This window comes from Eulemur rufifrons, chromosome 7 (genome assembly GCF_041146395.1).
Source record: "Eulemur rufifrons isolate Redbay chromosome 7, OSU_ERuf_1, whole genome shotgun sequence".
NCBI lineage: Eukaryota > Metazoa > Chordata > Mammalia > Primates > Lemuridae > Eulemur > Eulemur rufifrons.
Window position 1 is genome coordinate 261,197,030 of NC_090989.1, and position 12,310 is coordinate 261,209,339.

Genomic DNA, 12,310 nt, shown 5'->3' on the forward strand with positions numbered 1-12,310 from the left:
TAGCAGTTATGTTCATAGATTGTACTTAAACTGATTGTAATTAACCTGATGAAATTACTTTGTATCCAACCGCTAAATTTTATAGATTTTAAGGACATCTGTGAGGGAAAAAATGGTCTTACTCCAACTAATTCTTAATTCTAACTACTGTTTTATGTAAAAATGAAATGAAGTAAAAGTGGTATGAAACTGAAAATGGGTGAAAGGATTTTTTATGATAATAACATTCCTTAAATTTATATTTTGATTTAAGGTTGCCTTAGTCCAAATTTAAATCTGTTTACACTTTGGATCCCATCCCAGGGCCTTAAAGTACAAACTGTTTGGCTGAACTTAATCTCAGCTTTAAAAGCCAAGGTAACATTGCAGACCCATGGGGTATTTTAGTCTTAGTCGTTATTCAGTGGTAGCCTGGACAGGTGCATGGCATGTGCTGTTCTATTACTACCCCCCACTCCTCCCCCACTTCCTCTCCACAATCCGATTTTACAATCAGTTTTCACATTTTATGGTTTGTTTATCTTTCCTCTTCTCCTAGGAAGCTGGGATGTTCTTTTGCTGAATGGATTGAAAAATAATTGGGGAAAAGAAAATCACAAAGAGTTTAGGTTTGGAAATACTGAGGTGTTTCTGTTTAGGTACTAAAATTAGCATTGAGTTAAATTCTCTTTGAGTTATTCTCACATCATTTATTTAAAATGTTTTTGTTTTGTTCATAAATCCTTCATTGTTCAAAACATTTGCTTTTATAAAAATTTGCAGTATTCTCTAATACCCTGTCTATCCTAGATCTATTATTTTTCTCTCTTTTAGCTCTTTGATGAGACTGTAGAGGCTAACATTTAAGAGAGAGCTGTTTCCTGGGCTATGTTACTAGATAGACCATGATTTCTGCCTCAATTCAACTTTAGTGTGTCAACTTGATAGAATGAGACAGGTGGACATTCTGCTGACCAGCATCTGATTAGGGAGGGTGGAGACTGGTGATGGATGGAAATGTCTGATGACAAAATAAGCAATTCCATGAATATGAGTGTGCAGAGTAAAATTGGGACCAGCAGATGGTGGGGCCAAGCTGTATCTTATTTCTTTCTCAGCTATGAGATTTGCTGTGGCTGCCTTTTCACAGAAGCCAGCTGGGATTGTCCATTAACTGGGTTTGGGTAGAAGGGACTTGTTGCTTTCTTCAGAATTTGTTCAGCCTCTCCCTTTCATTTGGTAGTAAAACATGATATCCAAAAGCAGAATGTGTAAGGACTGGCCTTTCTTTGGAGAACATCCCATTTCTACGATATGATTCCATTTTGAAATGAGGCTTTTCCCTGTTCTTTCTTTAATCCTCCGATATTTTAAACTCCTATGATCTCTGCTGTTGCAAATCAAATCTCATTACTGAAAGTTCTTCCCATGTTGAGAAGAGAAGAAGAAACATTTCCCAGAAAAAAACAATGCAGAATATAGGGCTATAATATAAACTTAAAATAAATTGAACAGACCTGCTAGTTTTAGCTTTCCTTTGTAATATATAGAGTCTAGTTTACTTCATCCAAAGTACCTTTAAGAAACATGTTTTGGTTTAATTTCTGAAACTTGCCTAGTAATTGACGTAATTCTGCATTAGATGTAGTTAAATTCATTATAACTAACATTCCTTGGGCTGGTTTAAATATGTTTTTTAGGGTTTGAAATGAAAGAAAGGCAGGAACTACAGGTAAGATCATGTAAGGTATGGAACCAAGGGAGAAGTCTGGAAATGCAACTTGGAGTCATGCTTACTGTATATCCTTAGGAAATCCAGATTATAAAAGAAAAGAAATATGATCATTTTCCTCCATCTTGTGGCAACTTTTTGCTTTGATACCTGTTCTTCCAATAGTTCCAACAGAAATCCCAAGGCTGACTTTGATTTGCTTAACTTGGGTATGTTTCTATCCCTGAACCAATCACTATAACTTACTGGCCAGGCCTGGGTCTTTTTTACCCGTCTCTGGAGCTTCAAGTTGGGGTCAGCCTCTCCTCAACCATGTGGACTTGGAAAAGGAAAGGAAAATTAAGGTGCTGTTAACATTAGAAGAGGAAAGGATTATGGACAAACAGAATAAAACATCCACTCTATTCCCAAAGCTTTTTAGTGGGAGAGGACTGTTCTTCAGTCAAGAATCCATTGGCAGCTGGATTCCCTAGCTAGACCTTCCATTGTTGAAACCTAACCCCTCCTCACATTGCTTCTATTTTGCTGCAGATACCTGTTCCCCAAGTTTACACTGTGCTGGACTGAGTTTGTGGACATGAAGGTCCATGTGCCCTGTGAAACCATCGAATACATTGAAGCCAACTATGGTAAGACCTGGAAAATTCCTGTAAAGACATGGGACTGGAAGCACTCTCCTCCCAATGTGCAGCCCAATGGAATCTGGCCTATTTCTGAGTGGGATGAGGTTATCCAGTTATACTGAGATACTAGGTTGAAATGGGAGAATTCCCCTCCTGAAAAAAAGGTGGATAACTGTTTAAAAAGACACGTCTATTTGTCAAACATAAGCAGGAGCCAAAGGAAAAAAAGGACAAGCTTGAAAACAGAGAGTCATAACTCCTGAGCCATCTGATTTAATTGTCTCATTCCATATTTTTTGAGGAATTTCCATGTGCCAAGTACAATGCTAGATTACAGTGGAGAAAGAGAGATGAATGAGACAAATCCCTGCGTCTTTTCTCTCTCCTTTTAAACACCTCAGTTTTCCTTTGAGGGAAACACCCCCACCCTTTGAAGAGCTCAAGTAGAACAGGATATGTTCTGTAAGGGTTTTAAAAATGTTAAGTAATGTTTGGACTAGAAGATGAGTTCACCAGGCAAAGGTAAGGAAGTTAAAAAGAATAACCCATACCTGTTTTTTGCATTTAAGCTGGTACATTAGTACTACTTTTAAGATTGTAGAGTCTGAGTTAATATTCAAGTGATCAGAGTTCAGTTGGTATCAAGAATAGATGGTAGAAGATTGATTTTACAAGCAATCTGATGTGGAATTGATTTAGAGTACAGGGCATTATTCTATAAGGGAAGGTGAGAACTTATTTCTAGCCTTATCAAGATAAATAAATTTCCATACACTTAACTATTTTCATATTTGAAGTGAGAAGAAAGCTTATGCTTGTGTGATGCTTAAATTTCCAGCCATTGTTAGAGTATTTTCACTGACCTCTGATGGTACTTGTTGACAAATCATTCAAGTGAGACCATGCTACCACACATGGTTTTGAAAAAGTCATGATTTCACAAAACTGATTTTTCTTATTTTATTCTCAGTCACTCTGTTAGGTAAAAATATGAGCTATCCATGGACATTTTATATTTTCTGAATTTATAATTCTTATACTCTTAATATTAACACTAAAATGTTAATAGAGATACCTCTAATTTTTCTAAATATACTCTTTATTGTATTCATTCATCAATTACAGTTCTATGTCTTTAATTTATGGGCTATGTACAATTTAAATGGCATGTAAACCTATCTGTTCCTTCTCCTCTTCCAATAGCACATCAGGTCTCCAAAATGGAAGTTAATGGTGAATTTAACCCACCCCAGATTATAGTGTTTGTAAGTGTTTGTAAGTTTGTATCCATCCATAGTTGTTCAATCTGTTGAATATTAATGAAGTAAAAACTCAGACTTCCCTACTTTATCAAGTACCACTCATTCTAGAACACTCCAGTTTCTTTTTTCACCCTCAAGATACATCCCTGAATGGGCTGGGATGGCTCTGTCCTCCCCCATGTCTTCACTTCTCACTTGAATGATATATTCAAAGTGAGAGGTAAAGAGAAATATAGGCACAATAAGTGCTGCTACCTTTTTCTTTGTCTGGGAAAGGAAGCTGAGTCTTATGTCCTATCTGTGCTGCTTAGGACTACTTTCTGGACCAGCTTGGCAGATTTTCCTCTAAAACCAGAGAATAATAGGAATCTCAAAAATGGAAACCAGAATGTCTGAAGGAATGGGCTGACAGTTTCCTGGAAAAAAAAGTTAGAAAAAGTAACCTAAAACTACCCCATTCCAAATTTTAAAAACACTAAAACTTTCTTTAATAAATAACCAACAGCCTTCCTCTCTTAGGATGCATTCTCAATGCAAAATCATTGGGTCTTTTCTTAAATAACGTCAACAGGCTTTCTAGGACCTTTATAGATTATCAGTAAACTTGTCCCAAAATAACAGGTCATCCTAATCAGCTTTCTCTTTGCTAGAAAATCAGTCCATAGAATACATTCCCAAATTCTAAATAGCTTTCCCTAATTTCATTGTTCATGCTCAAAAACAATATAAAAGATAATAATAGTGGTCTTCAGTAAAATCCACCCCACTTGATGAGGACCATTTGCTTGTGTCAGCATCTAGAAGTTCATACGCTCCATATTTCTGCCCATTTCAAATTGGGACTCCCGCTGTTTGCCAGTAGATCCTTATCTGTCCCTGGAATACAAAATCTTGGATTATCTGATATTTAAGATATCTTGGCCCCACTGACAGAGGGATTCTATATCCTTCCCTACATAGACCACTGGCTGCTGAAATGCCTGTCTTATCTTCCTTGTGGTTTCACAGGCTTCAGTTCTTGGGTTCCACCTTTACTTGGGGGAGTGAAAACCTTTCCCCAGGATGTGAAGGTCAGGCTTGCTTCTGATACTGATTCAGCCATACTTTATCTTGTGCTTTTTAACACTTGTGCTCTGCTGAGACCTTAGGTTAGGTGTCTCCACCATCGATACCTTATCAAATCACTTTTCTTTCCTCACCTGAGGATTCTAACAGTCAGTCTCCTAATTGGACCACTTTCAGGTCCAGTTTGCCTGGCTTACCTGGAGAAGACTTCTTATATTAACTTGTCGGTAGTTAGACACCCATGGAAGTCTCCAGAGAGATCCTGAGGGCAAGATCCCTCTCGTTTCACAACCAGGTAGCCACTGAGTCCTCTAAACAGGGAGAACTTGTTCTTCTCTCCTCTGCTGCAGCTACTGACTTCTGGCCCCTGAAATAAAACCACAGTTCCCAAAATTGAGCATCCCAAAGGACAGCTGGGCAGTGGGAGAGCAGGTTCCCTTGACCCCTTAGCTACAAACCCTGAAATGTGACCATTAGGTGGCAAAATGTTTGCCAGAATTCCCCTAAAACAAATTAAAATTTATGTGAAAATCATCCTGCCTTTGAATCTGAAAAGCTAGAAGAGGCCATAACCTCTGGAGTTCTCCCTTATTTTATAAGAGTTAATACTTATAACCCTTATTTTATGACTTATTACTTTGTAAGCATCTTATTTTATAAGAGTTAACCCACTTATTTTATAATTAAATAAATAATCCAAAAAAGGAGTGATCTGAGCAGGAAACAGCTGAGACTATAACCCAAGAGTGCCATGACTTCCAGTCCATTGTCTGTTTTGCAATATGGCAAAACATCTTTAACTCTGCTTGATATGCCAGAGAAGTTACCCAGTGCCTCAGTGAGACTAAGTTTTAAGTTATTTCTGCCATTCCCCGGCTAGTATCTTTTCATTCCGTTTCAGAACCTGAGGTGACAAAGAGGTCAAGGAGAAAGTGTTTCCTTCTTGTCCAAAATTCTTAGGCTGCCTTCATACCATTATCTGAAAGTTGCCTTATCTCCAAAAAATAAGATAGTTCACATCTGGAGACATCAGGCTTTGATACCTGATTCTCCTAAGCTCAAGATGCATCCCCATTGCTACCCTACCCTTCTATTTCCCAAGGGAACATCAGTACCAGTCTGTTAAATGCCTGTTTCTGAAGAGTCCCTCCCCTTCCTAAAGTAACTTTCATGAGATTCTTTCTGTGTCAAGCCCTTTTCTTCCTGAAGGATCTTTACCTGGTAGTAGTGGTCTGTTTCACCAAGGAGAACAATAGGTAGATGTTATTGAAGCACTTTGCAGTTTTCAGGATTTTTTTTAATCTGCTTGACAGGAAAGGAGACTGGAGTATCTAGTTTCAAGTATTTAGACTGCTTTTAATTATTTATATAGATACTTTCTTATAGATGCAAGTAGTTAAGAATAGATTGTGCTCATTCCTTTTTAAATCTGTAACCCCAAACTGTTGTGTCTATTCTTATACAACTGTCAAATGGCATATGGGGGCTAGGTGTGGTGGCTCGTGCCTGTAATCCTAGCATTCTGGGAGGCTGAGGCAGGAGGATTGCTTGAGGTCAGAGATTCAAGACCAGCCTGAGCAAAAGCAAGACCCCACCTCTACAAAAAAATAGAAAAATTAGCTGGGTGTGGTGGCATACACCTGTAGTCCCAGCTACTCAGGAGACTGAGGCAGGGGGATCACTTGAGCTCAGGAGTTTGAGGTTGCAGTGAGCTATGATCATGCCATTGTGCTCTAGCCAGGGTGACAGAGAGAGACTCTGTATCAAAAAAAAAAAAAAGAAATGGCATATATAAGAAGGATGTTGTATAGGCAAGGATTTATAGATTGGGTATCAGAGCTAAATCTGGAAAACACTCTTGGAACAAGCTCTTACACTTTAGTCTAAAATCTCACCAAATACCACAAGCCTATGGCTAGAGATTTTTCTAAGCCTACTGCTAGTTTCATCTTCTGGGAAATGAACAGTTCTTTTATTCCAAATGTTATAAATCCCTAGGGGAAATCTCCCTTCAAAACCTAGTAGAGGAAAGTGCCGTATTCTCACCTTCTAACATATAATCATCAGTTGTAACAGCTGTAAGACATGGAAAAACTCCAGTCACTAAACAGTCAAAGGAATTTCTCTGAAGAAGTGGACACTTCTCTTTCTTTCTTATCTTCCTCTATCATTAAGACGTGGGTGAGGTCACCTCTGACATTTCACTTACGGAAGCAACATGTTGGCATAAAAAGACCATAAGCTTTTGAGTAAGATCTGAATTTGAATTCTGGCTTCATCATATGGGGTTTATAGTAGGGGGCCTCTTGGCCTCAATTTCCACGTTAGTGAATTGGGGAAATGTTGCATACTTCTAAGGACTTTTAAGAAGATTAAATGAAATATAAAGTTCTTCAGTTCTTCAGGCTGAAGATTAAGTACTCAAGAAATGTACCATTTCTTAGTTCCATGTTTCTTCTCTAATTATTCTTCAAATAGGATTATAGAGACCGTGGATCAAGACACACTGCCTTACTCAGAAGGTTGCATACTGAACATGCTTAAGAAAAATAAGTTTTATTCTATCAAGTCATTAAAGGTCAAATTGTACAGTTCATGAACTCAGAGACATTACCGGGTTGCCCCCTTCTCTAAATAGAACTTGTGCTATCATTTTGTCGGTCAAGCTGTTATCTCCTAGGGTCTCCTTATATTATCCCATATGCTACCTAGTTCCTTGATCCCAAGCAATTCATTCTCTGTACCTCTCTAGATGTGGTGCTGGCTCTACCCTGGACTTCTTTTTCAATATTCTTGCTTTTCCTAGAAGAAACCCTCAGCTCCCTATTAGTGAAATTAGATATAAGCCATGATTTGAAGAGGAAAATAACTTGGAATACTTAGCTTCATTTAATTGTTTATACTGATGATTATCTGTATCAGTATTAACAAAGGAGAATTGAAAATACTCATTTCTACTTTCTTCCCCTAAAGTTGTGTTTCTGTCTCAAGTAGGCAAAAATAAGCAGGGTATGTGATGCCATTTTAAGCTGTTCCACATCAGAATGAAATCCTAATTATAGTTTATATGTCAAACAGACCAATTCAATGGTGATACCTTTTATACAGGTCCAGTGCTTAACATAGACAAGTAAAAATTTTCTCATGAGAAATATCTGCGTCTACTTGCTAGTCTGGAATGACCCTTACCCCATCACTCCTAACCCAACCTAATACAGAGATTATGTAGGGACCCATTAGCCAGCCAAGCTGCTATATACTTAGAAGCACCTCTCAGAGTAGGGTTGAAAGAGAGTATGAGGATAGTTAAAAGTACTGTATTTTGTTGTACAAAATGAGATATTGTCTCATGGACAGCCTTCTAATGATTCATTCAAAGCATGGAGAATAGTTCATGTGTTTGTTAAATGAAAGTCATATGTAGCTATTTGTATGTCCCTTCCACTTCATAACTATAAAAATATGTATATGGATTTTCTAAACAAAGTGATATTTTAAGCATAAGTGGATTCAATGTGTGCTTACCAGTTTACTATTTGGCTTTATCTTCAGGTACAGATAGTTTGTGGTACTACTGAAAATACATTTACTGTTATTATTTTGATCAGAATTTGTAATATGTAATCCAGTTTGAGATGTTGAATAAAATTTTTCTAATCTCTTGAGTTTTTTTTGTGTTTATTTTTGAAATTTGCAGTAGAAATAAGAGCCTCTAACATTCATAAACAATCTGATAAAATAGTAATCATGCCATCAGTACACTGTTTCTAAAATTCCAATCTTGGAACGCTATGGATCTGCACACATCTACTGGGGAATCCAAAAGTTCTTCAGTAAAACCTGCCAGCCAAAGACCACCAGGAAGACACCTGTAATCAAACAAAGTTAGGTTGATTAGCTTGTTGTAACAAGTGAAAACAGCCACTGTGGGGAACTATAACATATTTCAGGAAGAAAAGAACTAGAAAGGTCTTTTATAGGATTTCAGCTAAAATGAAAATTGTGAAAAGTAACTCTGGTGGAGTGGAAATACCACAGGGCATGGAGTAAAAAGTCCTAGTTTGTCTGTATCCAGCAATGTCTAAAAAGGAATTACATACCATGACCAGTGGGATTTATTTCAGTTATATTAATACATGGCTAGTTCAGCCTTAAAACCAGTCAATGTAATGTACTATGCCAACAAACTAAAGAAGAAAATCATGATCATATCAATAGACAAAGAAGGAGTTTGACAAAATTCAGCCCTCATTCATGATCGAAAACTCTGAGTTAAAAATAGAAGGGAATTACCTCAACTTGATAAGAGCAGCTACTGAAAACCTATACATTAAACTAAATAGTGAAAAACTGAATGTTTTTCCCCTAAGATTAGAAACAAGGCAAGGATGTCTGCTCTCACTACTCTTATTCAACTTAATACTAGAAGTTCTCATCACTGCAGTATGGCAAGAAAAAGAAATAAAAGACATGCAGATTGGAAAGAAAGAAATTTTTTAAAATTGTCTTTATTTACAGATTATATGATTGTTTACGTAGATAGTACCAAGGAATCTATTTTAAAAACAAACAGAAAACTCCTAGAGCTAATAAGCGAATTTAGCATGGTCACAGTATAAAGATCAAGACCAATACCCAAAAGTCATTTGCATTTCTGTATTCTAACAGCAAACATATGAAAACAAAAACACAATACTATTTACAGTCACTCCAAAGAAAATGAAGTATATAGGTATAAACTTAAACATATACAAGATTTGTATGCTGAAAGTGCTGATAAAAGAAATAAAAAGGAGACCTACATAAATGGACATACATACCATGTTCATGGATTGGAAAATTCAACATAGTAAAGATGTAAGTTCTGCTTAAATTCATTTATAGGCTTAATGCAATTCCTATCAAAAATCTCAGCAAAGTTTTTCATAAGCATAAACAAGCTTATAACAAAATGTATGTAAATATATTTAGAATAGCTCAAGCAATCTTGACAAAAAAGAAAAAGTAGCAAAAAGATTTGGAATCAGGACAGGCACGGTGGTTCATGCCTGTAATTCTGGCACTCTGGGAGGCCAAGGTTGGAGGATCGCTTGAGGTCAAGAGTTCAAGTCCAGTGTGAGCAAGAGTGAGACCCTGTCTCTACTAAAAATAGAAAAAAATCAGCCAGCTATGGTAGTGCACTCCAGCTACTCAGGAGCCTGAGGCAGAAGAATTACTTGAGCCCAGGAGTTTGAGGTTGCAGTGAGCTATGATAATGCCAGTGTACTCTAGCTGGGGCAACAGAGTGAGACTGTCTCAAAAAAAAAAAAAAAGACTTGGAATCAGAAGACCTGATTTTTTCCTCACATTTAAATAGATATCCTATCTGATCTTACAAGGTAGATCTTATTATATGTTACCCCTTGTTTTACAGATGAGGTAGCTGTAATTTAGAGGTCACACAGATCTTAAACACTTGTCTTCTGGCTTGAAATCCAGTGGCTCTTCTCTCCACCAATTCTAGTTAACTGCTGGTCTGAAAAAAATTTTTTTCCAGATTATGATTTTAAACCAACCTCATACTGAAAAGGAGAAGGATCACTCTACCCAATATTAAGGGTTACTATTAATGTTAATATATAGCTATAGTAATTGTTCTGGATTGAATTGTATTGCCTTGCAGCCCTCAAAATTTGTATAAGTCCTAACCCCCAGTACTTCAGAATGTGAAAGTATTTGGGGATAGGTAAACAGCTAATTAAGGTAAAATGAGGTCATATGGATGGATCCCAATTCATTGGTGACTGGTTTCCTTATAAGAAGGGAATAGGACAAGGAGAGGCACAGAGGGAGGACCATGTGAAAACACAGGGAGAAGGCCATCTACAAGCCAAGGAGAGAATGCCTCAGAAGAATGCAACCCTGCCAACACCTTGATCTTGACCTTCTAGCTTCCTGAACTGTGAGAAAGTAAGTTTCCATTGTTTATGCCACCTAGTCTGTGATACTTTGTTATGGCGGCCCTAGCAATCTAATGCAGTAATCAAGACAGTATGGTATTGGTAAAGGGATACACACATAGATCAATGAAGCAACCCAGAAATTGACCTGTACAAATATGCACAACTGATTTTGGACAACAAATGATGTCAGAGCAATTGGATATACGTAGGCAAAAAAAAAACCAAAAAACAAACACCACCTTAAAACTCACTCTTTATATAAAAATGAAATTAAAATGGATCAAATGCTTAAGCATACGGTATAAAACTAGAAAATCTTCATGATCTAGGGAAAGAAAGAATTCTTTCTTAGACTTGACACAAAAAATCATAATCTATAAAAGGAAAAGTTGATAAATTGGACTTCATCAAAAGTTAAAACTGCTATGCAAAACTCACATGAAGAGGATGAAAAGTCAAGCTACAGACTTAGAAAAAATATTTGCAACCTACACATCTAACAAAGGAGTAGTATCTAAATATATGAAGAACGTGAACACTCAACAATTTTTTTAAAAAAAATCTAATTAGAAAATGGGCAGAGACATGAACAGACATTTCACTGAAGAGAATATACAAATGGCAAATAAACAAAAAAAGGTGTTCAACATCATTAACCATGGAAATGCAAATTACAACCACATGAGGTATCATTACACACCTATTAGAATGGCTAAAATTAAAAATAATGGTAACACCAAATCTTTTTAGTTGTTTCTTTTATGGTTTTCTTATTGAATGTGTACTATGTACCATTGTTTGTTTTTACTGTGATTTTATTAGCATGTCCTTAAACATTTTACAAACGTAATAGGTAACATTCTTTATAATAAAGAGGAATAATCTTGTCTCAATTTTTGGAAGACAGGCTTTTAGTTTTTTCTTTGTTTTCACCTTTCTTTCCTCCAATTCTTCATTGCTTTACTCTGTACTTTTAATAACCCTTTTAGTTTTCTCCAAATAGATTTATTAGCAAAAGCCCTTTAGCAGCTGGTGTTATTATTCTTAGGTCTCTGTAGCTTTAATTAATTTATCACTAGTTTTTTTTTTAATTTAAAACTTCTAAATTCAAAATTTTTTTCCCTAGTCAGTCTCAATAATTTGGGGAATATTTTCTAGTGAATTTTTCAGGAAAAGTTATTGGGTGGCTAATTTTCTGAAAATTTTATACTACCAAATATATTTCTAGTGTCTTAGAAGAAGGACAGTCTCATAGTTGGAGTGTGGAAGAGTTTGTTTTGGAGCCTAAACTAGGCAACCCTATAGTTCAGCCAAATCTGCATAGCAGAAAAATCAAATTTCTGGCATATGACTTCATAAACAAAGGGAAAAACTCTCCTATCAGGATGATGTCTTCTATCATCCCAGCTGTGGTTTGCTAGGAGCCATCTTTCCCCAGGGTCCTGGTGGGAGACCAGAGATTATCTAGAGAGCATTCTGTGATGCTGGAAATGCTCTGTATCTGTAGCCATTAGCCGTATGTGACCGTTGAATACTTGAAATGTGGCAAATGTAATTAAGTAAATCTTTGCTTAAATTTAAATTTAAATAGCAGCATGTAGCTAGCATCTAGCACATTGGACAGTGCAGATCTAGAGGGATCACCAAGGGCTTTGGATTTGTCGTCTCCAATCCAGAATTTGCCACTTCCCTGTTTTATGACCTTGG

General features: G+C 36.6%; 1 protein-coding gene across 2 annotated transcripts in view; it reads left to right on the forward strand.

Annotated features, from left to right (window-relative positions):
- Positions 1-7,993, forward strand: part of FKTN (fukutin) — a 43,545-nt gene extending 35,552 nt beyond the window's left edge. The window contains exons 9-10 of one of the 2 annotated variants that reach the window (XM_069474521.1): positions 2,243-2,340; positions 7,656-7,993. In XM_069474521.1, the coding sequence (XP_069330622.1) occupies positions 2,243-2,340; positions 7,656-7,678 (121 nt within the window). In that variant the 3' untranslated portion in view covers positions 7,679-7,993. Of the gene's footprint in view, positions 1-2,242; positions 2,504-7,655 lie in introns of those variants that run through there. The other variant, XM_069474520.1, reaches the window with a different exon arrangement.
- Positions 7,994-12,310: the final 4,317 nt, after the last annotated feature.